At 30.5% G+C, this 27,250-nt stretch overlaps 1 protein-coding gene across 3 annotated transcripts in view; it reads left to right on the plus strand.

Moving 5' to 3' along the window:
* Window positions 1–27,250, plus strand: part of Pcdh15 (protocadherin related 15) — a 1,685,700-nt gene that overhangs the window by 1,192,011 nt on the left and 466,439 nt on the right. For all 3 annotated transcript variants that reach the window (XM_058578029.1, XM_058578030.1, XM_058578028.1), the window contains one exon: window positions 1,926–2,081. In XM_058578029.1, the coding sequence (XP_058434012.1) occupies window positions 1,926–2,081 (156 nt within the window). The remainder of the gene's footprint in view (window positions 1–1,925; window positions 2,082–27,250) is intronic.

Raw genomic sequence — 27,250 nt, forward strand, 5'->3', positions numbered from 1 at the left:
TTAATGAACTGATCCCAGTGGTCATTGGTATATTTTTAATTTGGTTTAATCCAAATATCTAATAATTTATCTTATATTCCAAAATTATTAGCTCCTATTCATGTATATGTTTGGTAGTTATCAGTTCATGAAAATTATCCTAGACTTTGAAGACTAGTGGAAAATAAAGAAATAGAATGATTGATCAATGGGTACAATGCTATTGTTTAATAGGAGGAATGAGTTTTGGTATTTTACGGCCAGAAGGGTAAATTTATTGAACAATAATGCATTGTATATCTCAACATAGTTACAAGGGATCTGAATGTACTCACCTAAAGAAATGATAAGATAAAGATAATGGAAGTTTATCTTTTTAGATATAAAAATGTAGTTTATATTCATCATATGCTTTTATGTGCTCAGTTGGTATAATACCATGTAATATTTACAGTTCTATCATATTAGTGTAATTAATATCCCTATTTTTTAGAGTTCAACAAACTCAGCATAGAGAGGTTTTCTAATTTTCCATGGATCATACAGTTAGTAGTTTCTGGAATTGGAATGAGAAGCCAAGTCATATGACTCTGATAACATCCACTCATCTGTCCTAGGAACAATGCTAGTTACTGGACATAGTGACAGCTATTGGTAGAACAAAGCCTAAGGTTTTATGAGACAAAGGACACAAACTGAACTAAATATATAAAGTATATAATACTCCAACTTGTGGATGAGAAATGCAATGTGGAAAAGTAAATAATGGCAGAGGAAGTTGAAAGGGAAAGGCAGGCTGGAGACACAGTATTTAAGATGGTACAGTCCAGATATGTTGTTGCTGGGTTTTTTTTTTGTTATTATTATTATTATTATTATTATTATTATTATTATTATTATTATTTTGGTATGAATGATAGAACCCAGGGGTGATAATGCTATCCTGATAAAACTGAATTATTTAGAGAGAGTTTTTTTTAAGCTTAAAAGACATTTGCAGTCACAAAGAAAGAAATATTTTATAGTGTTCTGCCTCTGACTCTGGATTCAAACATGGCAGGTGTTCATCCCAGCCCCACAGGGACCTGAGTCAACAAGTTCCACTTTAATGACACTTTCTCCCTTCAAAAAATTTATCATAAAAAGTAATTAGGCAAGTGAGCATATATTTATATGGAGTATGTATTGAAATATTGTAATATTATTTATAATGACAAAATGGATAGTTTTAAATCTCTCATTCTATTATTTTAAATAGCATAAATTAAGCTACAAACTTATAATGGAGTACTGTACAATTGTATAACATAACTTTATAGTAGCATTACATAAAACTGCTTTAGTAAATCTCTATTAACAAACAAGATATTTGTGTGTGTGTATGTGTGTGTGTGTATGTGATAGGTATATATTCGGAAAAGGAAAAGATGAATGAAATGAGCATGTAACTGTGTTGAGTGAGAAAGTTTGGTTGGGTTGTGAGTGATGTTTCTTCTTTTGACTATATTTTAATATTTATCAGTAAAGAGCATATATTATAATAAAAATTTACATGAACACTAATATTTACACAAACTCTTTTATCCAAGGCTTTATTTATTAATGCATTTTTATTAAAATTAGTTTACATCATTGCTTCTTTAACTTTTCTAGGGAAAAAAATTGTTTTATCACATCTCAGCATTAGTTTTATGGTTTTAAGCACCAGTAAAACCTGAAGTGTAGCACTACTTGAAGCCCTATATCTGAGATACAAAAGTAAGCAATGAAGTTATTGCAATTGTCCTCTCCAGTCTTTTGAATAATAGAAAGTCTGTCACGTTTTTAGATTATTCTAATTTGAAAATTATCAAGTATAAAAAATTGTATTGAATGAACATGTTTTGATAATGACGAGAAGTTTTGATTTCAGTTGGTTTTCACAAACTGTACCATCTACATTACAGCCACCAATGAACATCCACTCCATTGTGGTGCAAGTCCAATGCATCAACAAGAAAGTGGGCACCGTCATCTACCATGAAGTGAGAATTGTGGTGAGGGATAGGAATGACAACTCACCCACCTTCAAACATGAAAGCTACTATGCCACTGTGAACGAGGTCAGTTCCTGCCTGCTCTTTGTATCATTTTTGTTGATAGGTCAAACTAACTATATACTGTAAGTTTTTTTTTTTTTAATAAGCTATTTCTTCATAATAATAGGCCTGTTTAGAAATACTAAGAAAACATTTTTAGGAATGGTATTTAGAAGAAATGTATTATGGGTGATTTTTGATTCACATTGCTATAGGAAAAGTTCAACTGACCCCCCAATTTTTCATTTTTGATCATCTTAGAAAATTTGGTGCCTGAATCTACTATATACTTACTGAAGCAAAATAGGAGTTAGTAATTCTCATTGTATGGCAGTGGTCTAATTATTTAGAGAGACAATTTTTTAAGCTTAAAAGGTATTGTCAATCACAAAGAAAGAAATGTTTTGTAGTGTTCTACCTCTGACTCTGGATTCAAGGTGGCCGAGGTGGCTAAACTGGAATGAAATATCTGAGATTCTGTTAATTTGAAGGTACTAATATAAATAACTACTGAATTCTTCTACAAAAATGCTGACCAAATTAGCAAACACCTTAAAAGCAATCTTCTTGCTTTTATTAGAGAGGACTTTTATTATTGTTATGTGTTGTTTGGGTTGTTTGTTTGTTTTCCCCTTTAACTAAAATCCATGAGCCAAGATGTGTCTTAACTTTAAAACAAACAAACAAACAAAAAACTGTTATTAATCTATTAAGTTTTGTTTAGTTCAATAAACCAGAAAATATTTTTAAAGCACTTCTAATGTCATTTATTATTTGTACTTTAGACACGTAGAAAAATAAATGGAATTAATATGATAATCCATATTTTAGCAGGTCATTTTTATCTCCAGGTTTTTTATTTTAAAAAATACATGCCTACTTTATAGGAGAAAAATCAGTATCATTTGGTCATTAAACATACTATAAAGCCTTTAATCTTTTCATTCCCTTTGAAATTAATTAAATATATTTTAGTTCAATATTTTTCTATTCATACAAAATTGGAGAAATTATGTTTCACATTAATTTTGGGATTTCCAAAATTATATTACTTAACAAACTAAAAACTCCTATTTTAAGTGGCTTGACCAGGACAAACTTCAGGTTAGTAAATACTGAATATATTAAAGACACTTTGAACAGATTTCTGCAGTAATGACAGTTGCTAATTGATTACCCTGTAATTGGTTTTAGATACTTATAAATGGTTCCTTTTAGCATCTGAATTGCAGCCTTTAAATTAGATTTGGCTTTGTCTGCTTGAGGGTTAACTTCATTTGAATATAAATTGACAGGTGAAGTATGTTAGGCAACTCATTGGAAAAGCTGTTCTTACATCACTTTGATTGCTTCTGGATCTTTGACTATAGTTCATTTTTTCTTACAGAAACTTATAATGCTTAATTTAAATTTTAAAGCATCATTTGTTATTAGATTATTCTCACTCCCCTCTTTAACCTTTTCAGTGCCTTGTTGAAAAATAACCATTCTAATCCTGTCACTGTACTCTTCAGCAATTGTGTACTTTCTCATTATGGTCAGAAAAAATACCACTTTTTTGGCATACCTTCAAGTTCTTGAATAATATCACCATTGTCAATATGTTCTTAATTTCACATTCTCTCTGACAATGTTCTATGTATCTCAGATGGACTTCCTCATATCCCAAGTTTCCATTTCTTGGGCTTTGCTCACACTGTTCATTGAGATCTTCCCTACCTTTCAATTCTCCCATTCATCTTTTATAATTTAACTTAGGACCTATTTTCCAGAAATTATCCCTCCCTGACTTTTCATAATTATCACTCTTCAATGCCTCCAAATTTCTACCATATCTGGATAAATGACAGAATGATAACATTCATGAACAAGTTAAGCATTTTATCTTAGTATTTTGAGAAGCACAGTTTCCTTTCCAAAGCTGTTTCTATGTGGTTGAACCCATATGTTCCTTGCAATGCATTTCCCTATAGCCATTTGAAGCAATTTTATCCCATGCATACCATAATTACAACTTCTAAGATTTTGCCCATATTGTCTCATATCTATTTTTGAAAAAAAATCAAAACTGTATTTAAACCTGAAAACAATCACAAGAAAAAATAAAATTCAATTTCTCTCATCTTATATTTAGTTGAGTTGTTCTTCCATAGTGATTGTTCTTAGTTTAATTAACTTGAATTTTTACAATATGCCTATAATGTTGTCTGTAAAATAAAATTAAATGAATTGGATTTACATTTTACAAAATTGCAAGATATTTTTTATATTTTCTCATTTAGTCCAAGCTATGTAGTTAATTCAGTTAAGACTAGAAAGTTCCAAATTAAAGGGGGGGAAAAACACTTCCCAGTTTGATAGATTGTTGGTGTCAAAATATTTCACACTTTATTAAAATACAAAAAAAGACAGGTAAAAGTCATTATCACAGATTTATCAAAGAAGCTTCCAAACTTAAATTCCTGATTAGTCATTTCACTTCAGTCTGTAGGAGAAAATTGTGGAGTACTAGCCTCAATTGACTGTTAGTAAATTGGTCAGAAAATTGGGGATAATACAAATCCTTTGTTCAGTCATCCCTTCGCTATTCATTAATAAGCATCTTAGTAGGCTAGCATAACTACTTTTATGTACCTGATATTAAAAATAAATATCAGAGTTGGCATTTGTGGTATTATATGGTATTATAGCATATCAAAATTACAATCAGTACTTTTATAAACACATTAAATTCTACCCTCTTACACTCTTTGTAAACATATTATTTTATTAGTATGTCAAGAATTCACCGAAACATTATTAATTCCTTTATCTAAATGTCAAGTAAGGATTATAACAAGGTTTATAATTCCTTATTTATGAGAAAGACATAAGACATTATAAGTATTTTTATCTCTCAGGGTAATAGAAGACTCTCAATTAATTTTGGACTATTGTATCATTAAGTAATTAGACTGACTGTTTTGAAGAACAAATTACACAGTAAAATTCTGATCATTCTTAAGCCATTTGTGGAAGATAAATCTTTCCTGACAGTGATGCCTTTAATAATGCATACAACCCACCCCCCAAAAAATTATTTTTACATACTAATAAATATAAACAAGTAAAAATTCAAGCACCAGTTTAGTAAATCATTTATAGTAAACATCAGATTTTATTAAATTAAGAAGTATACTGAAAATGAAGAAATAGAGATAGTCAATATTAGCTGCCTTTCAAGATGTTTAACTAAAAGGAGAAGGAGAAATTGAGTGGTAGCCAGAAGATGAAATGAGGCTCAAGTTAGAATTTAAAGGAAGAAGAGAATAGAGGATATTTTAATACAGGCCAAATAACACATAAAAATTAACATTTCTTCCAGGTGCAATGGTGCAAGCCTGTAATCCCAGCACCTCAGGAGGCTGGGGCAGGAAGATTGCATGTTCAAAGCCAGCCTCAGCAAAATGGAGGTGCTAAGCAAATCAGTGAGAACCTGTCTGAGTAAAATACAAAAAAGGAATAGGGAAGTGGCTCAGTAGTCAAGTGTCCCTAAATTCAATTCCTGGTACCCCTCTCTACAAAAATTAACATTCCTAAAAACCAATTGTTGACTTGTTTAACATTATTTCATATGAAATTAGATATGTAAGGAAAGTACTTCAATGCAATAGAGACTATAAATGACAAAGCTACAGCTAGCTTCATAATCAATGGGAATCAACCGAAATAATTTTCTAAGACTACAAACAAAACAAGATTATACACTTTTACCACTCTTAAATTTAACATACAATTGGAAATTTTAGCCAGAAAAATCAGGCAAGAGAAAGGAATAAAGGGCCTTTAAATAAGAAAGGAAGAGATAATATTATTTCTGTTTTCAGATGACATGATTTTATATATAGAAAAACCTAAAGATACTACCAAAAAACCCTGTTAGAACTGACCAACAAATCCAGTAGGTTTGAAAGGTAAAAAATGAAAATGCAAAATCCTATAGCATTTTTATACAACATGATAAACTTGTTGGGGAAGAAATTAATACCATTTAAAATAGACACAAAAGTAATAAAATATTTAGACATAAATTCAAGGAAATTAAAATTTTAAAACCTCAATGAAAATAATTAAAGAAAACACAAAAAGAATGGAAGAACCTCATATTCTCATTGATTAGAGGTATTAATATTTTACAAATGTCCATACTACCCAAGCAATACAAAGATTCAATACAATCATAAAATATGAATAATCTTCTTCACAGTATTTGTTATATTCTGTAAATCATTTGAAACCATAAACAAATCTGAGTACCATGAGCAATCTTGACCAAAGAGAATGAAGATGCAAATGTCATAATATAGGACCTCAAAAATATTACAAACCAAAAAACATTGTATTCACATTAAAACTGACATGTAGCATAATGATAGAGAATAGAGAACCTAGAATAAATCCAAAATATACCTTGAAGAAAATATAATCTCTTTAATAGATGGTGCTGGGGGAAACAGAAATCCATACATAGAAGAATTAAACTAGACCTCGTCTCTTATTATAAAAAAAAATAAATAAATAAATTCAACTACAAATGGACCAAAGGCCTAAAGGTAACACACAATATCAAATTACAAGAAGAAAACATAAGGGAAACAATTCAAGATGTCAGTATAAGCAATGATTTTTTTTATAATATCCCCAAATCACAGGCAATAAAAGCAAAAATTGATACATGAGACTATATCAAACTAAGAATCTTCTACACAGCAAAATAAAAAAACAACACAGTGAAGAGACAACTAACATAATGTGGTAAAATGTTTGAAAACTAACTGTCAAGGTATTATTTGTAGAATATACAAGAACTGCAAAACACTCAAAATCAAAAGAAAAAAGAACAAATTAATTCAAAATTTGGGAAATAACATGAATAGCCATTTCTCAAAATAATGTATAAGAAAAATGTTCAACACCACTAATCATCAGGGAAAAATTCAAACCTTAATGAGAATATTTTTTTTTCTACTTAGAATAGCTATAGTATAAAAGAAAATAATAATAATAATAATAATAATAATAATGACAACAACAACAAGGATGTGGAGAAATGAAAAATCCACACACTGCTAGTGGGAATGTGGATTAGTATAGTCACTTTGGATAAATTATAAACAAAACTACTTTATGATCTAGCTGTCTCACTACTGGGTATAGATCCAACAGAAATAAAATCAATACATCAAATATTTGCCTATGCTGCCATGTTTGTTGCAGCACTATTCACTATAGCCAACTGACTATATGGAATAGACTAATGTGTCTATACATGAATGAATTGATAAAGAAAATATGGTATAATACACTCTCTCATTATTATTGAGTCTTACAATAATGGAATTCTATAATTCATAGCAAATGGACAGAACTAGAAGACATTATGTTAAAGTGAAACAAACCTGGCACAGAGAGACAAATACCATGTGTTCTCACTCACATGTAGAAGATTACAAAGCTGATTTTATAATAATTGCAAGTAGGATGCTGGTAGTTAAATTCTGGAAGGATACTGGGGAGAAGAGAGAGACAAGTTGGATAACAAGTACCAAAATCCAGCTACTGTGTTCTACAGTTCACAAGAAGGTAGTGTCTGTTTTATGAGTAATTAGAAGAGAAGACTTTCAAAAGTTCCCGCCACAAGGAAGTGATAAGTGTTTAAGGGGATGGAAGGACTAATTACCCTGAATTGACATTCCACACTGTGTACATGTATTAGATTATCACATTGTAACCCATGAACAGGTACAGTTATATGTCAATCAAAACAAAGGAAGTAAGTTTCTCTGGCTAGGGTCAGAGAGAGACAAGGTAAAAACTGAGGCAGAAGAAGACATTAAAAAGAACTGAAGAATGAGAAAGACAGCCATGGTTGTGGGCTTTGAAGATGAATGGAGCTGTAAGCTTGGGAGTGCAACCAATATAACAGGCTGAGAAGAAACTTCATTGGGGCCCTATCCAGAGCTCAGTTCTCTTAGTCCTTAATGGCTAATTAATTATTTCAAGCCATAATTGCAGTGAGCTTGGAAACAGAACAGTAGACTCCTTGATTTCAGTGTGTTGAGAGCTACCAATGACTTCTGACTGAAATGTATGACAGCAAATAGTATGTTAAGTCACTTAAATTGTATTATTTTCTTATGGCAATAATATAAATGAATGTAAATGTTCTCTCAGTAACAGATAAAATAGCAAAAAAATACTGTAAGAAAATGAAAGATTGGAATAATGAAATTAGTAAAATTTATTTGTACCCAAGAACTACAGAGTTCATTCTTTTTAAGTACATGGACTATTTGCAACAATTCATTCAAAAAAACCTCTTGAGAAACATATCCTGAGGGTTGAAATTATACCAAATATATTTTATAAATACCATATAGCTAAGTTTAAAATAAAAAAAAAGAAAACACATAAAACTTCCCATATATTTAGGAAAGGACATATGAATACATTATTTACAAATGGTGTCACTGAATCTGTAGAAACCCACAGTATTTAGAGAAAAAGTATTACAATTTAAAGTGAGTTCACCAAGTTTGCTGGAAACAAAGACAATATATTTTAAAGGATTTAAAAAAATTAATAAACCAGCAACCAACAGAAAATGAATTTTTAAAGTGAACCACTGATCATAGTTTTTATCAAAATGGAGTTTTAATTATATCTATTTATTTTAAATTTAGTTGAAAGAAAAACAATACTTTCATATTTTGGTCAATATGTGGATTTCCCACAACATTGATACATTGCTGGTACTTTGGAAGTGTGTTTATAGTATATACAATAAAATGATCAAGTACAAATCCTATGACTCACAAATTCTACTCTTCTGTACCTACTGTAAAAAATTAGTGAATATGTCCACTGAAAAAAAATGTATAGAAAGATGCATTGAAGATATAACATGGTAGCCACAAACTGGACACAATCTATTATGGTTTAGATATGAGGTATCCCCCAAATCTCACATATGATACAATACAAGAGGATTTGGAGGAGAAATGATTGGGTCATAGCCTTAACCTAATCAGTGAATAAATCCCTGATGGGAATAACTAGAGGGAGGTGGGGTGTGACTGGAGGACATGGTTCATTGGGGGAGTAGCTATGGGGCCTATATTTTGAATCTAGAGAGTGAAGTCTCTCTGCTTCCTGAACCTCATGTGAGCTACTTGCTTCTGCCATGTTCTTCTGCCATGATATTCTATCTCACTTGAGCCAGGAGGAATAGAGCTGGCCTTCTATAGATTAAGACCCCTGAAACTAATAGCCCTCCAATAAACTTTTCTTCCTCTATGATTGTTCTTATCAGATCATTTAGTCAAAGTGGTGAAAAAGCTGACCAAAACACAATCCAAATATCCAGTGATACTCAAGTCAGTTTACCATTTGTTAGTTGCATTTATCTTAAAAAAAAAAAAAAACCACATTTTATTTTGTCTTCTCTGGGGTCAATTTCTCATGTGATAATGAGACTATTAAAATACTTACCTTATAAGGTTTATTGACTATATCTATTAAATAAAAAGTAAAATAATCCCATTGTTTTCTAGTGTAGAAGACTCGCATGTCTTGTAATTATTTCAATGGACATCTGAAGATGTTTTTCTTTATACCATATATCTACATCTGGTATAATATATGTATTTGCTTCCTTCATAATGTCTATCTCTTTAGAATCAAATCTACAGTAAAGCTTGCAATGTTTTCATTGAGTAAAAGAGTATGTGACACATTGTAGAAGTTCTATAATATAATTAACAGGGAATTATGAATTGCACAATCTTGAAACAGAAAAATATTACTTAACATTCTTATTTAGTCTGATGGTGGCTGAGAAAGAGTGAGAGAGAAAACAAGTTTGTTTTAAGTTAAATTCTGAATGAAGTTCATATGTGGTAAAATTTTTAAAGAAATAAATAAATGCTTTTTGGAACATTGTAATACACAGTTCAAAACAACTGTGGTGACAAACAAAAAGAAACTTTTTTCAATATTTGGTAAATATGAACTATATGAATTATGATCCTTTTACATAACTCCTGGGGGAAATTATATATTTATTTATGATAGAACTATTATACCACTTGAGAATTTTTACCCTACTTTTCATGTCCCAGAAAAACTAAGATCATATTGATTAAGCAACATTAATATGAGTCCCCTTTGACCAAATGTCCCTTTTGTTTTCTTTATGAAATTTTTCTACACATACAGCTTTATGAGACTCAATACAAATGGTCCTGAGAGCTTCACAGTCAGTTTAATAAATCTGTGTTTGATCAAGTTCTATTTCTTTTAGTTCTTAACAACATGAAATGTTAAAGGATGCCTCATAAATCCAAATTTAAAATGCCATTTACAATTTAGAAAGGTGACTGTTAGCAGATGAAGTAACCTTGGGTTTGAGAATAATCAAATTGCTTAGTAGATATTGACATTACAATTATGTTACAAACTTTTTATTTATAATAATTTTAGTATTTATTTTCATACTCCTTAGGGATTAGAAATAATCATAAGGCCTGAACTACATACCAGACCAATTTTTCACTTTTTTTAATCCAAAATCTGTTTATAGTAAGATTGTTGTATAAATGTTCTAGTCAATTTAGTGGTATCATCTGTCCTAATATTAGAAGAAATAAAGGAGACTATCATAATCATTTAATTTCAGTTGTTATCACTATTTAAGGGCATTGTGTGGCAAGCGAAGTCAAATTGTGTTTTTTTCTGAAATAGCTCATTTAAAACTTACACAAATTATAAATACACTTAAACTACGTGTGTTTATTGTTTTCATATTACAGATGAGTAAGTGTAGGTATAGTGAAGAATTTATTAATTTACTTAAGATTTCATTGTTAATAAGGAACAAATCTAAGCCAGAAATCAAGGGAGACTCATTTTAAAACCAGGAGCCTTATCACCACATTGTATAAACATATTAGGCAAGAGAATGATAGAAATAAGATACATGGAGAAGATTCCATGAAATTTTAAAAATTTATGTTTCTGCCCCCATGTCTTAAAATAATGTTTTCTGAAAGAGTGAATAATTAAGATCATTTATATGAGTACATATTAATGCTAACTTCAAAAACAAGTTGCAGTTGTTCACTTGGTCTAAATTTCACCTTGATTCACAGTTTAGTAAACTAGCCAAGCACTGGGTAGAGTGTTTATAAGAAAAGAGAACAGTCTTTAAATCCTTGTCACCTAGGTTCTGATATTAGAATAATTGTTTCTTATCTATATAATCATGGAAAAATCGTTAATTTATACTAGCCTTAACTTCCCCTACAAACAATTAATAATCATGTTTGTAGGATAATTGAAAATTAAAGCATATAGAGAAGGCAAAGTGAGACATCTTGGCCGGTATTGAATGGTAACAAAAATTTCATCTTCTATTGAGCAATTTCCACTTTTACCCAACTATGCTTCCCAGCATATTAATTCGCAAATGTACCTGAATATTTTTACTCATGAAGCATTTATTTCTGATGAAATTATTTATTCAATTTTATTTTTATTTCTACTACCTTCTTTTTTATGATAGATAACTGTATGGCACAAGATCATTAAAATATCACTGCTAGCAATTCAATTTTTTAAAGCATTTTAAAAATGATAAGCATATGATAAAATGAAAAAGTTAAATCCTCTACACACACACACACACACACACACACAACATATACCAATGGGCACCTTAAAACTTTAATAAATCAACAAATGTTCTATCTATTTTTCATTCTCTTTAGACTTTGTGAGATTAATAACCAGAAAACTCTCTTTGATGCTCAGGAGGGAACACTATAAAATGATTTTTATATATGACATAATGACTATGGAATACAGAGTAGATTATAGGATGCTCATAGCATCAAATCTGGATGGATAATAAAACAAGATTTTAAAAATATAAGAAGATATTATATATTACATATGTTTTAAATACATATAAAACCTTTAATAACTTCTGTATAAAATTTTCAAAAGTTCATAAAGATATCTATAATGTAATGAAATGACACGCATCTCAAGATGGCATTCCATAGGGGTTATTTTATATTTGTAGGAATCATGTGCTGATGTAATTAGGAATTTTATTTTACTCTGCTTTAAATGCTATTATGCTTAATTCTCCTGACATGTCTCCTGACATTCTAAACATGTCCTGCAAAAGTATCTTATTATACCGTGCTTAATTCAAAAAACTACTGGGCTCTAAAATCTTTTAGATTTATTTTTAAATTTTAAAATAATGATTAAAATATTTTAATGATCTTATCAATCTGTAGGAACTAAAAGTTGAATTTTAGTCAAATTAAAACACAAAACTGCATAAGAATCTTTTTCTTTTGATTTCTCTATTTAAGATACTTAATTTTCCCCCCATTTTTATTGTTGCATTATAGATGTATGTACTGATGGTATTTTTTGTTACATATTTACATGCACACAATATAACAACACACTTTGGCCAACATCACTCCCCAGCAATTACTCCTCTCTTCCTGCCTCCTAACCCTTAGTCCTCTTCCCTCTACTGATCTCCCTTTGATTTTTAGGAGTTCCACCACCACCTTTGCTTTTCTTTTTCTTCTATAGCTTCTACATATGAGACAAAACAGAACCCAACTTTATGGCTGAATAAAGCTCCATTGTGTATATTTACCACATTTTCTTTATCCATTCATCCACTGATGGCCATCTAGGATGGCCATTGTGAATTTTGTTCCTATAAATATGGGTATTCAAGAGTACATACCAAGAATGCTATAGTTGAGATATATGGTGGATCAAGGCTTAATCTTTTGAGGAGATTCCATACTGATTTTCACAGTAGCTGTAGTAATATACAGTCCTACCATCAGTGTACAAAAAGTGTTGCTTTTTCTTCACATCCTCTCCAGCATTTATTACTATTTGTTTTCTTTATGACTGCCATTTTGACTAGTATGAGAGGAAATCTTGGTGTAGTTTTTATATCATTTTCCTAATTGCTAATGATGTTGAATATTTTTTTCTGGTATTTGTTGGCCATTTGTATTTGTTCTTTTGAGAGTTGTCTGCTTATTTTCCCATTAATATTGGGTCATTTGATTTTTGGTTTAAAGTTTTTTAGCTCTGTATATATTCTAGATATTAACCCTCCATCCAAAGAGTAGCAAGCAAAGATTTTCTCTTATTCTGTAGGTTCTCTCTTCATATTCCTACTTGTTTCCTTTGCTGTGCCATTTATGAACTCTTGGCATTATTTCCTGAGCTTTAGGTGTCCTATTTAGAAAATCACTGCCTGCGCCTAAAAGGTGAAATATTGACCCTATGTTTTCTTATAGGAGTTGCATAGTTTCTGGTCTTTGATTGATTTTGAGTTAATTTTTGTGCAGTGTGAGAGATGAGGATCTAGTTTCATTTTTACCCATATGGATAATCAGTTGTCCTAGTACCAATTTTTTAAAAGGCCATCTTTTCTACAATGTATGTTTTTGTTACATTTGCCAAGGTCAGATGACTGTATCTGTGTGGGTTTGTCCCTGTGTTTTCTATTCTATGCCACTTATTTATGTATGTGTTTTTATGCCAGTACCATGCAATATTTGTTACTATAGCTCTGTAGTATAGTTTGAAGTCAGGTATTGTGTTGCTTCTAGCATTGCTTTTTGGGCTTAAAATTGTTTGCTACATTTTGGGTATATTAGTCCAAATACCTTTTAGAGGACTATTTTTTCTAGTTCTGTGGAAAATGTCATTGATATTTTGTTGGGGATAGCATTGAATCTGTATATTGTTTTTGGTAGTATGTCCACTTTAAAAATATTAAATCTGCCTATTCATTAACATGGAAATTCTTTCCATCTTCTGAGGTCATCTTTAATTTCATTCTTCAGTATTCTTTTTTTAATATTTATTTTTTAGCTTTAGTTGGACACAATATCTTTATTTTTTGTTTTTATGTGGTGCTGAGAATCGAACCCAGTGCCTCATGCATGCTAGGCAAGCGTGCTACCACTTGAGCCACTTCCCCAGCCCCTCATTTTTCAGATTTCTATAGTTTTTACTATTGAGGGCTTTCACTTTCTTGGTTAGGTTTATTCCTAGGGTTGGTTGGTTGGTTGGTTTTTTGAGGCTATTATGAGTGGGATTGTTTTCCTGATTTATTTTACAGCAGGTTTATTGTTAAGATACTTTAATTTTTTTAATGAAGAGTTGGTTCACTGAACATTAGGTTCATAAAAATAAAATGTTCATAAAATAAAAGCTTTTTGATCATTAAAAATATTATATACATTTTTATAAATGATATGTTAAAGTCCTGAACTTTGTAATAATAAAAATTTTAATGAAAATGGTTTGCTATTATATTTTCAATAATATATTTGAATAATATCAGAAGTATTTATAGCTAAGTAATATTTTAAAAGAATGATAGCGTTATCCTCTATTCCCCATGAAGTTTCCCCATTGTTAACATATTTGTGTGGTATGTTTTTAAATAAAGCAAAATTTATACATTATGATTAACTTAAATCCATAGTTCATTCAGATTTCCTTAATTTTTAACTTACATACTTTTCTTGTTCTAGGATCCCATCTGGAATGCCATATTATATTTAATCACCATGTTTCTTTCTTTCTTTTTTTTAATGTTCTAGATCATAATAGTCTTTATTTTGTTTGCTTTTAATGATTTTGGCAGTTTTGAGGCGTACTGGTCAGATAAGCTTTCCTTATAATATATATATGTATATGTGTATATATATATATATATATATCAAATATATAACATATACATATTTTGTACTTTTTATTGCCTAAGTGTATGAACATTTATAATAGATATTTAGTATAAATACATAATTACTTATTCTTTTACCAATGAGCTGTGAATTGAATAATTAAAACCCCTTGTAGTCTTAGCACTTGAATATGTATTTACTAAAAATGAGAGCACTCTTCTACATATCCATTGTATGCAATCAGTAAATTACATTAATTAATACAATATTACTACCTAGAGATGCCATTCAAATGTGCTGAATTTTCAGATAATATCATATGTAGGTCAATGATTCAATTTGGGATCACAGGTTACATTTAGTTGTCATGACTTTCTAAATCCAATTTTAGTAGTTCTAGTATCAATCTTAGCTGTTCCTCAGTATTTTCTTGGCTTTCATGACCTTAAATTTTTTAGGGAAAGGAAAGATTATGGACTATATCTAACTGTGGGTTCACCTGTTGCTACAAAAGGTGATGCCATGACCAATCTTCACTATATGTAACACACAAGACACAATGCCAATTTGTTCCATTGTTAGTGTTTTAGTCAGCTTTTGTGCCACTGTGACTAAAAGATCCAACTAAAACAAATGTAGTGGAAGAAAAGATTTCTTTAGGGGCTCACAGTTTCACAGTTTCAGATGCGATGTCTTAGTCCATAGAAGGCTGACTCCATTCCTCAGGTTGAGGCAGGACATGATGGCAGAAGACTAAGGCAGAGGAAAACAGTTCACATGAAGATCAGAAAGATGATGTGAAATGTATACCCAACAGCCACCTGCCAATGAACCACGTCCTCTAGTCACACCCCACCTATGTCCAGTTACCACTCAATTAATCCCGTCAGGAATTAATCACTGATTGGGTTAACTCTTAACAACCTAATCATTCTCCTCTGAATCTTCTTGCATTGTCTCACATGTGAGCTTTTGAAGGACATCTCACATCCAAACCATAACAGTTAGTAAATATAGCCTTTATCAGTTCTCCAAATTGATCCACCACTGACATTACTAAAAATTGTACTTAATAATTAATGAGTGTTAAAGCTATTCTGTGGGAAACCATTTTAAGGATCTATAAATATCTTGTTTCTCTTCAAACTCATGACTATTATTTTTATTAAGGATTTACAAAATATTAATTTATTAAAAAGTAACTGAAGAAAATATAAATCATAGTGATTGTACATGTGTTCTTTATCTTTGCTTCTGATGTACTTATTGATTTAATACATTTTCAGGCTTTATGCAATGTTCTACCAGTAAATATGTGATTATTAATAGACACATTAAAATAATGAAATCAGGGTGAATTTGGAATTTATAAAATAATTTACTTTTTGAGAAACAAAGTTGTTTTCAGTAGTGACAATTATTTCAAATGATATTTCTAAAGTGTTGATAGTTAAGTTGAGGTTCTCTTTCTCTAAACTACCTCAAAATTATTAATCCCTTAGGCCAATAAATTTGTTTATTTATTTATGTACTTACTTACGATGCTAGGTATTAAACCCAGAGGCACTTAACCACTATACCACATCCCCAGCCCCCTTTTTAAATTTTTTTTTTTTTAAATTTTGAGACAGATTCTTGCTAAGTTACTTAGGACCTCACCAAGTTGCCAAGGCTGGCCTCAAACTTGTAATCTTTCTACTTCAGTTTCCTAAGCCCTGTGATTAAAAGCATGCACCATTGTTTCTGGATAATAGTTTATCTTTGATAGAATATATGTTCCAAATTGTATCAATTCAGATTAGCTGTAAAACATATGCTGTTATATGCAAATTTTGTTTCTTCTTTCATTCCCCTTATCTCAAAAACTTTATTAATTAATTTGGCTCATAAATTATCATAGATTAAGAGTATAATTTAATTATTGTGAGTTTTCAATAATATATTTCACAGTGTTTAAGAAGGAATCCTTTGATATCATTCAATCTGTGCCATAGACCTACACACCAATCATTGGACTTATGAGATTAGGCCTAAGCTGTCATAGCCCATTATTTCTTAACTAAAGTTAATATAATAATAACAAATGATATAAATTTATATTAAGGATTATAAGAGATAATGCTTTTAAGGTACTTAGTATAGGAACTGACCAACTTTTCTTGCAGGTTACCCCAGTCTTGGAAATATTCTTTAAAAACAGTCATGTATCTGAAAAACAAATAGTCCCCACATAGCAAATTCAAGATTGAGACTCCAGCTTTTTCTCACAATGATGAAATTTTATTCTCTCTTATGTATCCTTTTTTTTTAAACATTTCCTACCTAGTTCTGTCAGTTTGGTGTCTTTGTTTCACATTTCATAAATATTGTGCCATCTTCTATTTAATATGTATTTTTGAACATTTGTTCTTATCAAAGTCATTCTGGCAGAAAAGGAAGCATAACAATGTGATTTCATACAAGATTTTAAGTATTTTTATATGTTTTGCAAATGTTTTCATTAAATATCCAGTATTTATAATTCTCAGATATTTATAAATTAAGGGTAGAATTAGTAATTTTTCACATAAATTATATACACTTTTTAGAAACATAGCCCATGGAATTTACTAGAAAGTAAGGGCATTTCCCATTCACAGAATTTCCTTGAATGGACAGTTTTTGTATTTAATTTACAGCTTAGAAAAGCATCTCAAGGAAGAAATAGGACATATCTGCTATTAGAACTGATGAATTCAGTTGAGTTGTTAAAAAATCAACATATAAAAACAGGGAAGAAATTGAAACTGCAAATAAACCAGAAATGAAAAGTAAAATACAATATTCTTACTAAAAATGTTCACAAATTAAAAAGTGGTCCTCATACAGGAGAGATATGGAAAGGCAAAGGGAGGGGTGATGGATAAAAGTTAAATAACAGGCTCCAAAAAAACTGCTGGAAATGAGTCCATTCTGGTCTCTAAGTGCAGTAGGGTAACTAGGGTAACTGTTGCTTTTATTAACATATGATATATTTCAAAATAAGTAGAAGAATATTAAAGCTCCCAACACATAGAAATGATTAACTTTTGAGGAAATGAAAGTACTATTATACTGACTCAAACATTTTGCATTGTATCAAATTATTATACTCTACAGAATAGAGATATACAAATATTATCTGAATAAAAATAGATAATATGTTGATATTTTCAATAAATAATTGCAAATGAAAATTTAAAAATATAAACAAAACAAGAAAATAAAGCTAGACACAAAATAGTATAAATTATGGCAGACCAAGAACAGGAAAAATAGCTAAATTGATTCAAAAAAAAAAGTGGATGATAGTCTCTGAAAGACAGAGGGAACGTTATGGAATGAGAGAAATATTATTCATTTTGTTTAAGGTGGTTTTTACATGGGTGTGTATAATGTAAAGACCACCTTAAACAATCTGAATATCTAAAATATGTTTTATTTTACATAAATTTTATTTCAATGACTTAGTATTACCTTGACTAAAGTACCTCATTTTTTTGTTTTCACTTTGACTTTATTAAATTACTACAAGATAGCTTCTACTGAATGTGAATTCAATGATGAGTATTATTAATGATCAATTCTAGAAGATTTAAAACCGAATTCAACTGGAGTTAATTTGTACAAATGCTTGAGTAAAACAAACATTGTATTGAAGAGTTAATGTGAAACCAACATTATGATCATAAAAACATTGATTTGGCCTATAAATTATTATAGATTCAGAGATGATATAATTTAATTATTGTGAGAAAAATTAAAGTTCAGTCATTTCCTGCTAATTACTGCCTGTTTAAAAATTCAACTCTGAATTTCACTGGTAGAAATTCCCTGGATTTCAAATTTGTCAATGTTTCTGATGCATATTTTTAAGTCAGGGATGATTTGTAAGTAGAATTCATAAAGTTATTTTATTGGGGGATGAAGTCAAGGAATGAAGTATAGTTGAGGATGAGTCTTTTCAGACTTGAAAAGATAATTATTATGGTAATGATCATCATACCATGCAATGTAATTGAGAGGAACCTAAAGGTACCTGTAGAGGAGAAAAGAAAACAATGTCTAATCATTTGAAAAATAGGTCAATTTTCTGGAAGTACATAAATTAGTGTTTAGAAATTTTCAACAATTTGTATAATGATTATGGGAGCACTGTGAGTAATCTTCAAAGGATCATGGAGTATGATTGAAGTACCAGAGAATTGTATGGCCTGTATTGCAGCTAAATCAGCAACTGTTCTTCCACAGAATGCCAAACAGTGGGTACATAGACTTAGATCAGTCAGAATCCTGGGAATCTAATCCTTACTTCTTACAAACCAAGTATACAATTATACTTCTTCTCTGAAAAGAAAATAGGGTCAAGGATATATTAATCAGAGTTCTTAAGAGCAGAAAAAAAGAACCAGTATTTTATACAAATACACGTATACACATACACAGTTGTGTCTCATTATCCTTAGGGAATTGTTTCCAGGACACCCAGCAAAAACCAAAATCTACAAATGCTCAAGTGATAATGTATTTAAATATAATTAATGCATATCTTCTCATTTAAATTATCTCTAGATTTTTATAATATTTATGAAATCTGCATACATTATAAATACTTTTATACTTTATTGAGTCAGGAATAATGACAAGGAAAAAAGTCCATGCATGCTCAACACAGACACAAACATTTTTTTTTTCCCAAAATTTTCCATTCACAGCTAATTGGAGCCACAGATATGTAAGTCTCAGATATAAATGGCTGACAGTATCTATATCTATTTTTATCTGTATCTACCTCTACATCTATATCTATCTACCTGTTAATCTGAGAAAGAGAGAAAAAGAGAAGATCTATTCATTATAAGGAACTGGCATATGCAATCGTGGAGGTTAAAAAGTCCCAAAGTCCAGTTGGCAAACTGGATACCTGGGAAAACCAATGGTACAATTCTGGTCTGAGTCTGTAGACCTGAAAAACAAGAGATTTGATAATTAAAATGCCGGTCAGAGGGCAGGAGGAGGTGATGTACTTGTTCAAAAAGTCAAACTGAGTAAGAAATCTCTCCCTTACTCAGTATTTTTTTTTTCTTGTTAGGACTTCAATAAATTGGATGAGGCCTGCCCACACTGGGGAATGCAATTAATCTACTTTATTCAGACTATTTTTTCAAGGGATAATCCCACTCAGAACACTCAAATATATACTCAGAAGAATGCTTAGCCAAATATCTGGGCACTGCATGGCTAAGTTGATACTAAAAATTAATTATGCTCTTAGTGTCCTGGGGCAAAGGCCCCAGTCCCAGTGGTTCCAAAAGGCCAGTCTTGGTCACCCATCTCAATACATCAATCAAAGAGACAATTAGTGAAGAACCATAGGAAACAATCTATAATCAGCATGACCATTCTAGAAAGAAGAGGTTAGGGGTACAATGACCAAAGATCTGTTTTCAAGAAAGTGATAAAAACTTTGAGGTTTTACATAAAAGAAGAAAATAGGCAAGGGTTAAGGGCTTGCATGGCTGGAAGTTAGCTAGCTGGTAAATTAGGTTATGTTGGTCAGGCCATGATCTGGTTGGTCATTATTTTAGGAAATGTTTTGCAGAGCTCTGGGATGGTCATTATTATTTAAAGGAGCTCATTGGTTCCATGATGGAATGACTGTGGGGGCAGTTCATTTCCATCATGGGATGATTATTCCTGCCTGGGGGTGGGGGCAATTTCATCTTGGATGATGTTTACACACACTTGCAGGAGAAGTTTCAGTCTCTTGTCATCAGGATGTTTGTAGACCAGGCCTGTTGTTTCCTGGAATCCAATGTAAATCCAAAGAAGAAAGGTGCTGGGGCGGGGGAGGGGGGCAACATTAAAAATGGAGTCAGGGAGTCAGAGAAGGTCAAAAGGAATTGTTGAAGTCAGTGACTGACCCCTCCTTCATTAAAGAAAAAAAAAAAGTTGAACTCATGCCATACAAATGCAAGATACAAATTATAAAATTGAGATCTCATTTTTAATTAAACAGGAAGGTATCTCCAGTTTTACTAGTAGCAATAATTATACAGAATATCATCATCTGTTGGATTTTCTTGAGAGATTAATTGGCATGAAATGGTTGTGTAATACTATAAATTGTATAAATAATATTGAAAATTGAAAAACTAATGAGCATTTGACAAATAATCCTGTTTCACTAAAGGTAGCACTCTCATTTGATAATGTCTATCAGTAAAAATATAGTACCTGCTGTCTTGATAACAATCTGTTATTAAGTCATTATTATATGATAAACATCATGTAATGCTTAGTTCTATCTCAGTTTATTTAAATACCCATGACCCTTCAGATGCTCTCTCTCTCTTTTTGTGTGGAAGGGGAGAGGACCAGAACACTTGGATTCTTGAAGAAACATATTAGTAACTAGCATCTCATCAATTGCATTTTAAATAAACCTTTCAGGATAGCTTTTTCTTAAGCAAGTTTCCAAAACTAGATAATATTATTTTTATGAATTTTTTTCCAGTTGAAATGATATTATTTAAATTACTTTATTATACATAAAAATACTCCTCAAATTTTATAGCAAGCATATATAAGAAGATCAACTTTGCAGATTTACTACCAGAAATTATACAACACATAGAAATGTCAGAGGATCATTACTACCCACCTATACAGTGGTGTTGATGACACAGACATTATTGAATCAGCAAGTATATACATTTAACACAGTATGATGATTTTTAAAGTGTTTTCTATCATTTATTCTTCTCAATATTTTATTTAAACTTAACAATATAACATTTATTTGCTAAATACAAAGTTGTTCTATTTGAATTTGCTTGCTACTATATCCTCTTATATTTTATTTACTAAAATTCTACACATTTTCTTCAAAGAAAAGTAGCAAGAACACAGCAAGAACTATCTTCATAGTGGGCTCTGCATGATTTTCTTCATGGAAGCAGAGAAATAAGCATAAATTTTGTTGGAACTGAGCTGCCAGACCCCAGCTCAGCCTATTGCAGACTAAAACTTAATGAATGGGTAGGAGTTTCTTTTAAAAAGAGGTTTCTCAAGGTGCTAGGAAAAGCCAAACAAGGGATATGAAACAGTGTTCTGATATCATGACCTTATGATGGGTTTATTGTATTAAAATGTGAAGAAATGATGATAATTTTCAGTCTCAAAAATGAAATACTACATACAAGTGTGAAAAAAAATTTTTGAGTTTCTACTGTTAAGCCAGTTTCTATGTGAATTGCTATGAGAGATAAAAGAAAAAAATAAAATATTGTCTAAAGTTAAAGAGTTGTGGTGTACAAATAGCAGTCTCTGTGGACAGATTCTTTTTATTTCTCTTTATTTAATACTTTGTTAGTTATGCAAAAATTGTCCTGGTGTATGTCCATTTAGCTATGTGCTTTCTGTCACTTCTTTTAATGTATTTTTTTGCTGTCATGTTAGTTAGCAGTTTTGAGATATAGCACTTAGGAGATGTTACTTACTAAACATGGGGTAGGTCTTGTTGTGCAGTTTTCTTACAGTAGAAAGTAGATCTGAAAGATATGAGTGACACATTAGAACTCCTTTCAAATGTTGCTGGTCAATTGCCTTCTTTCAGAAGTTTAGTGTGAAGAAAATACGGCAAAGAAAAATACTTAATATGACTTTATTAGTAAGAACATTCCATATTTAGCTACAAGTCTTTACTATCTCTCCTAATTTTATTTTTCTTTACTAGTTGCTGTAATGAAAACTCTATTTTAAAGGGAATGCTCTTATAAACGATGCCCTACTGTGATACCAATTTCATGTTTATTTTATACTGGCATATTATTCCTTGGAATTTTTTCTACATTTTGTAGTTTCCAAAGAAATTCATAAGGATATATATATACATATACATATACACACACACACACACACACACACACACACATGTGTATATATATATGTATGTATTTTAGTAAGTTGATGTTCTCGGTTTTTATTTTTATTTTTTGCATTTGTTTCATCTTAAGTGGGAAGTCCAGGGATGTTGTACCTTTGTGATTAAATAGCATATTTGTCATTTCAAAAATATTTTCTATATTTCTTGCTATGTCTGGTTGAATCAAAATGCATTTTTTGAAAGTTCCTTAAAAATCACTATTTTATGTCCAAAATTTTGCTTAAAAATTTAAGACTGACTAGAAAAAAAAGTCATTTTGATAGATAAGAGGGATAGAAATTCCAACACTAACACTATATTGAGTATACAACATATTTAGAATGCATTATGCCACATATTGTGCTAGACCATTTACCTATATTTTATTTTTAATTCTCCCACATGGACATTAGAAAATCGAGAACAAAATTGGGTTGATACAAACAAAGGAAGAGGAAACATGTACTAGAAAAACAAAAAAAAAAATGTTGACTACAGTATTTTGTTGTTTGCTTAATTTTTTGTTAAAGAAAATTTTAAGCATACACAAAGGTCAATGCTCATTATTCAGCTTCAAGAATTATCAGCTCTGGACAAACTTGTTTCATTCATATCCCCTACCCAGTAAGATTTTGAAGCAAATCTTAGACATATCAATTCATGTAAAAACATTTCAGTATTTATATTCAAATTATAAGGACTCATATTAAGTCTTTCAATTAAGGACTAGTGGAAATATAACATAGTAGCAAAAATTAAAGACATCATAATTATTTACCTCAGTGAATTCTCCAAAGCAAACTCCTAAGTATTACCACAAATCTGCTCACAAATGGAGCTACTGTCAGATCTTAGGAAGGATACCTTCTACAGTCACTGAACCCTTACAAAGGACAGCCTCATGTCTCACCCTAGTATAGTTGTGAACACTAGTATAAATGCAATCATGCAGCATGAATTCTTTTTATGTCAGTATTATTTTTCATCACTATGTTCATGACTATACACTGATACTGTAGCAATATAATGATCGATAGTATAAATATTCTTCATCTTGTATAGAGCTACTCAATTGTTGATAAACATTTCAGTTATTTGTATATTTGGGCTATTAAGAACATATGCCTAGGTATAATCTTCTGTAGAACTTTTCAGTTCACATGTACATATTCTTGTTTGATGAATACAAAAATAATTTTTAAGAGAAAATTTTGAGTCATATGTGTCCTTTTAGAATAGTAGATATCACCAAAGACTTTTCTAAAGTAGCTAGGTAAATTGATTCATGCTTGTAGTATAACAGAGTTACATTTGTTCTACCATAGTGTTTTCCTTATAATTAGTTTTAGTCAGTCTAATGGAGACATAGAGATGTTCTATTGGATTTTAATTAGAATTTTCTAATGTTTTAAAAAGTAGCATTTCTTGGTTGGGTGCCATGGTCCATTCTTGAAATTCCAGTGGCTCAGGAGGCTGAGGCAGGAGGATTGCAAATTCAAAGCCAGTCTCAACAACTTAGTGAGACCCTGTCTATAAATAAAATATAAAAAAGGACTTGGAATGTGACTCAGTGGTTAAGCACCCTTGGGTTCAATCCCCATTATCAAAAAAAGAAATAGAAAAAGGAGAAAAGGTGCATTTCTTACATGTTCATTGACCATTAAGCTATACTGTTTTCAACAAATTTATTTTTCAAGGATCTGGTATTTTACTGATTGCATTATAAGAATTCTTTATATATTCTGGACAAAATTTATTGGCGAACATATGTTATCTAACTATCTCTACTGATTTTGTATCTAGCATTTTTGCAATATTTTATTTTTAATGTAGTCCATCTCATTTTCATGGCTTATGCTCTGTATGTCCTATTGAATTAAATCTGATTATAATGTTTGTAATGTTGTAAAGATATTATCTAATGACTCTTCTTGAAAAAATATTTTGTAATTTACATTTTTTTCTACAGTCTACTGAAATTTAGTTTTATTTATGCTGTAAAGTAGAAATCAACAATGAGTTTTTTTTTTTTTTTTTTTTTTGTAATTCCCTTAGGGATATGTAATTAGCCCAGCATCATTTAGTCAAATGACCGTTAGATTCCTATTACACTGAATTGTTGTTTTCTGAATCAGGTGATTCTATCCGTGGGAATTGTTTCTGGGCAAGATCTATTGTACTGTGAGTATATTTATTTACTCCAAAGTCAGTATCACAGTGTCTGCTTTTCTATAGTTTAATAATAAAGTCTTAAAATCTGGAAGAGTAAGCCTTGTAATTTAATTCTTCATTAAGATAGTCTTCTCTAATGTTGGACCTATGTGTTTTTACATAAATTTTAAAATCAACCTAGAAAGTGCCTTATCTAAAGATAAATTTGGGGAAAATTGGCATAATAACCTTAATGAACCAGAAAAATCTATTTATAGACTGTCTCTCCATTTATGTAATTCTTTAATAAGCTCTCCAAATATCGATCTAAACTGTCCCTCAAAAGTACTTCAATCCAATTTTAACATTCACAGGAAAGAAAATGAAGTTCAAAAGAGCTATGTGAAAATCAGGCATCACAGTAGTTTTATAATTTATGATCTTATATTCAATCAATTTTGTTTTGATTTTGTACATGGCAAGAAGTATATAATCTTATTCTTCTGTTTTAGTTTTCCACAAACACCATTTATTGAATTAACTTCCTTCTCTCTGTGTGCTCTTGGTACCTTTGTAAAATATCAGTTGATAGTACTGCTAGAGTTTATTTCTGGGCTCTCTATTCTGTTCCATTGATCTGTGTTGTTTTTTCATGCCAGCACAATGTATTTGAGTTACTATAACTTTGCAGTATATTTTAAAGTAAGGTCTTGTGATTGATTCTACCTTCTTTTTTTTTCTCAAAATTGCTTTGTTTATTGGTATTTTATGGTTCTATATAACTTTTAGGATTTTTTTTCTATTTATGTGAAGAATGTCATTGATTTTTTTTCTTTTTTTAATTTGTTTTAATTAGTTATACCTGATAGTGTAATGACTTTGATATATCATACATTTGAATCAGTTGGGATATAATTTCTCATTTTTCTGAGTGTACAGGTTGCAGAATCATATTGGTCATGCAGTCACATATATACACACAGTAATAATAATGTCTGTTTCATTCTACTATCTTTCCTCGGGGATGGCATTGAATCTGTATATTTTGGGAGTAGTATGGACATTTTAACAAAATTAATCATTTCAATTCATGAACACAGGTATTGTTCCATTGTGTTTTCTTCAATTTCTTTCATCAATGCCTTTTAGTTTTCTATAGATCTTTCACCTTTAGGATGAATTTATTTTGAAGTATTTTACATTTTTATGGCTATTGTAAATGGAATTGTTCTCTCAATTTCTTTTTCAGATAGTTTACTGTTAGATTACAGAAAGACTACTAAGTTAATGTACAATAGATCTCAACAATCTCTGTTGACTTTCATTCTATTTTCTGCTTCTATGAAATCAGTTTTTTAAATTCTATAAATGAGTAAGATCATATGGTATTTGTCTTTTTGTGTCTGGCTTATTTCATTCAACACAGTGGCATCCAGCTTCAGCTGTACTCTTGCAAATGACAGGATTTTCCATCCCTTTATGACTGACTTTATAACAATTTTTAAAAAATCTATTCACTAGTTGATGGAGACATGTTGGTCTCATAGCGTGACTATTATGAATAGTATCCCAGCCAACATCAGAAACATTTGCTTTCTTTCTGTTGAGTTGTTTAGGTTCCTTACATATTTTGGATATTAATTGCTTATCAGATGTATAATTTGAAAAGATTTTTCCCCATTCTGTAACTTGTTTCATTACTCAGTTTTTTTAATTGTACAGAAACATTTTAGTATATTCTAATCCCATCTGTATATTTTCCTTTAGTTGCTTACACTCATGGATCACATCCAAAAACTCATTGCCAAGACTGATTTCTTAGAGCTTTCCACCATATTTACATTTAGATGGGAGGAATATGTTTAAGGGATCCATCTATTGTAAAGTTTGGAATCATAGTTAGTGAGAGTATGTTGTGTTGTTGAAAAATTCAAAGAATATGGTTATTTAATGCTTTGCTACAAAATTATAAGCATGTAAGTTAATACATTTGTTATTAGCTAGATTTAAGCCTTGCAAATGTTTAACTTCTCAAACATATTATGTTGTACATGATAAATACATACAATTTTATCTATCAATGTAAAATAATTGAAAACAGGAGTTATAGGTAAGCACAGACAGGACAAAAGTCAAACTTAAGTCTGATAATTTCTAGTTTATTGCATTTTTTAGCCAGAATTCAAATGAAAACCTAGTTCTGTCTGTTACATATAGCCAATTCTCATTGTGCAGACTCCTTATTTGCAAGTTGTTCCACTAACAAAAATTTATTTGTAACTACAAAATCAATTCTTGCCAAACTTTTG

Source organism: Marmota monax, unplaced genomic scaffold (genome assembly GCF_021218885.2).
Source record: "Marmota monax isolate L192 unplaced genomic scaffold, Marmota_monax_Labrador192_F-V1.1 WCK01_AAM20220418_F8-fsc00019, whole genome shotgun sequence".
Lineage (NCBI taxonomy): Eukaryota > Metazoa > Chordata > Mammalia > Rodentia > Sciuridae > Marmota > Marmota monax.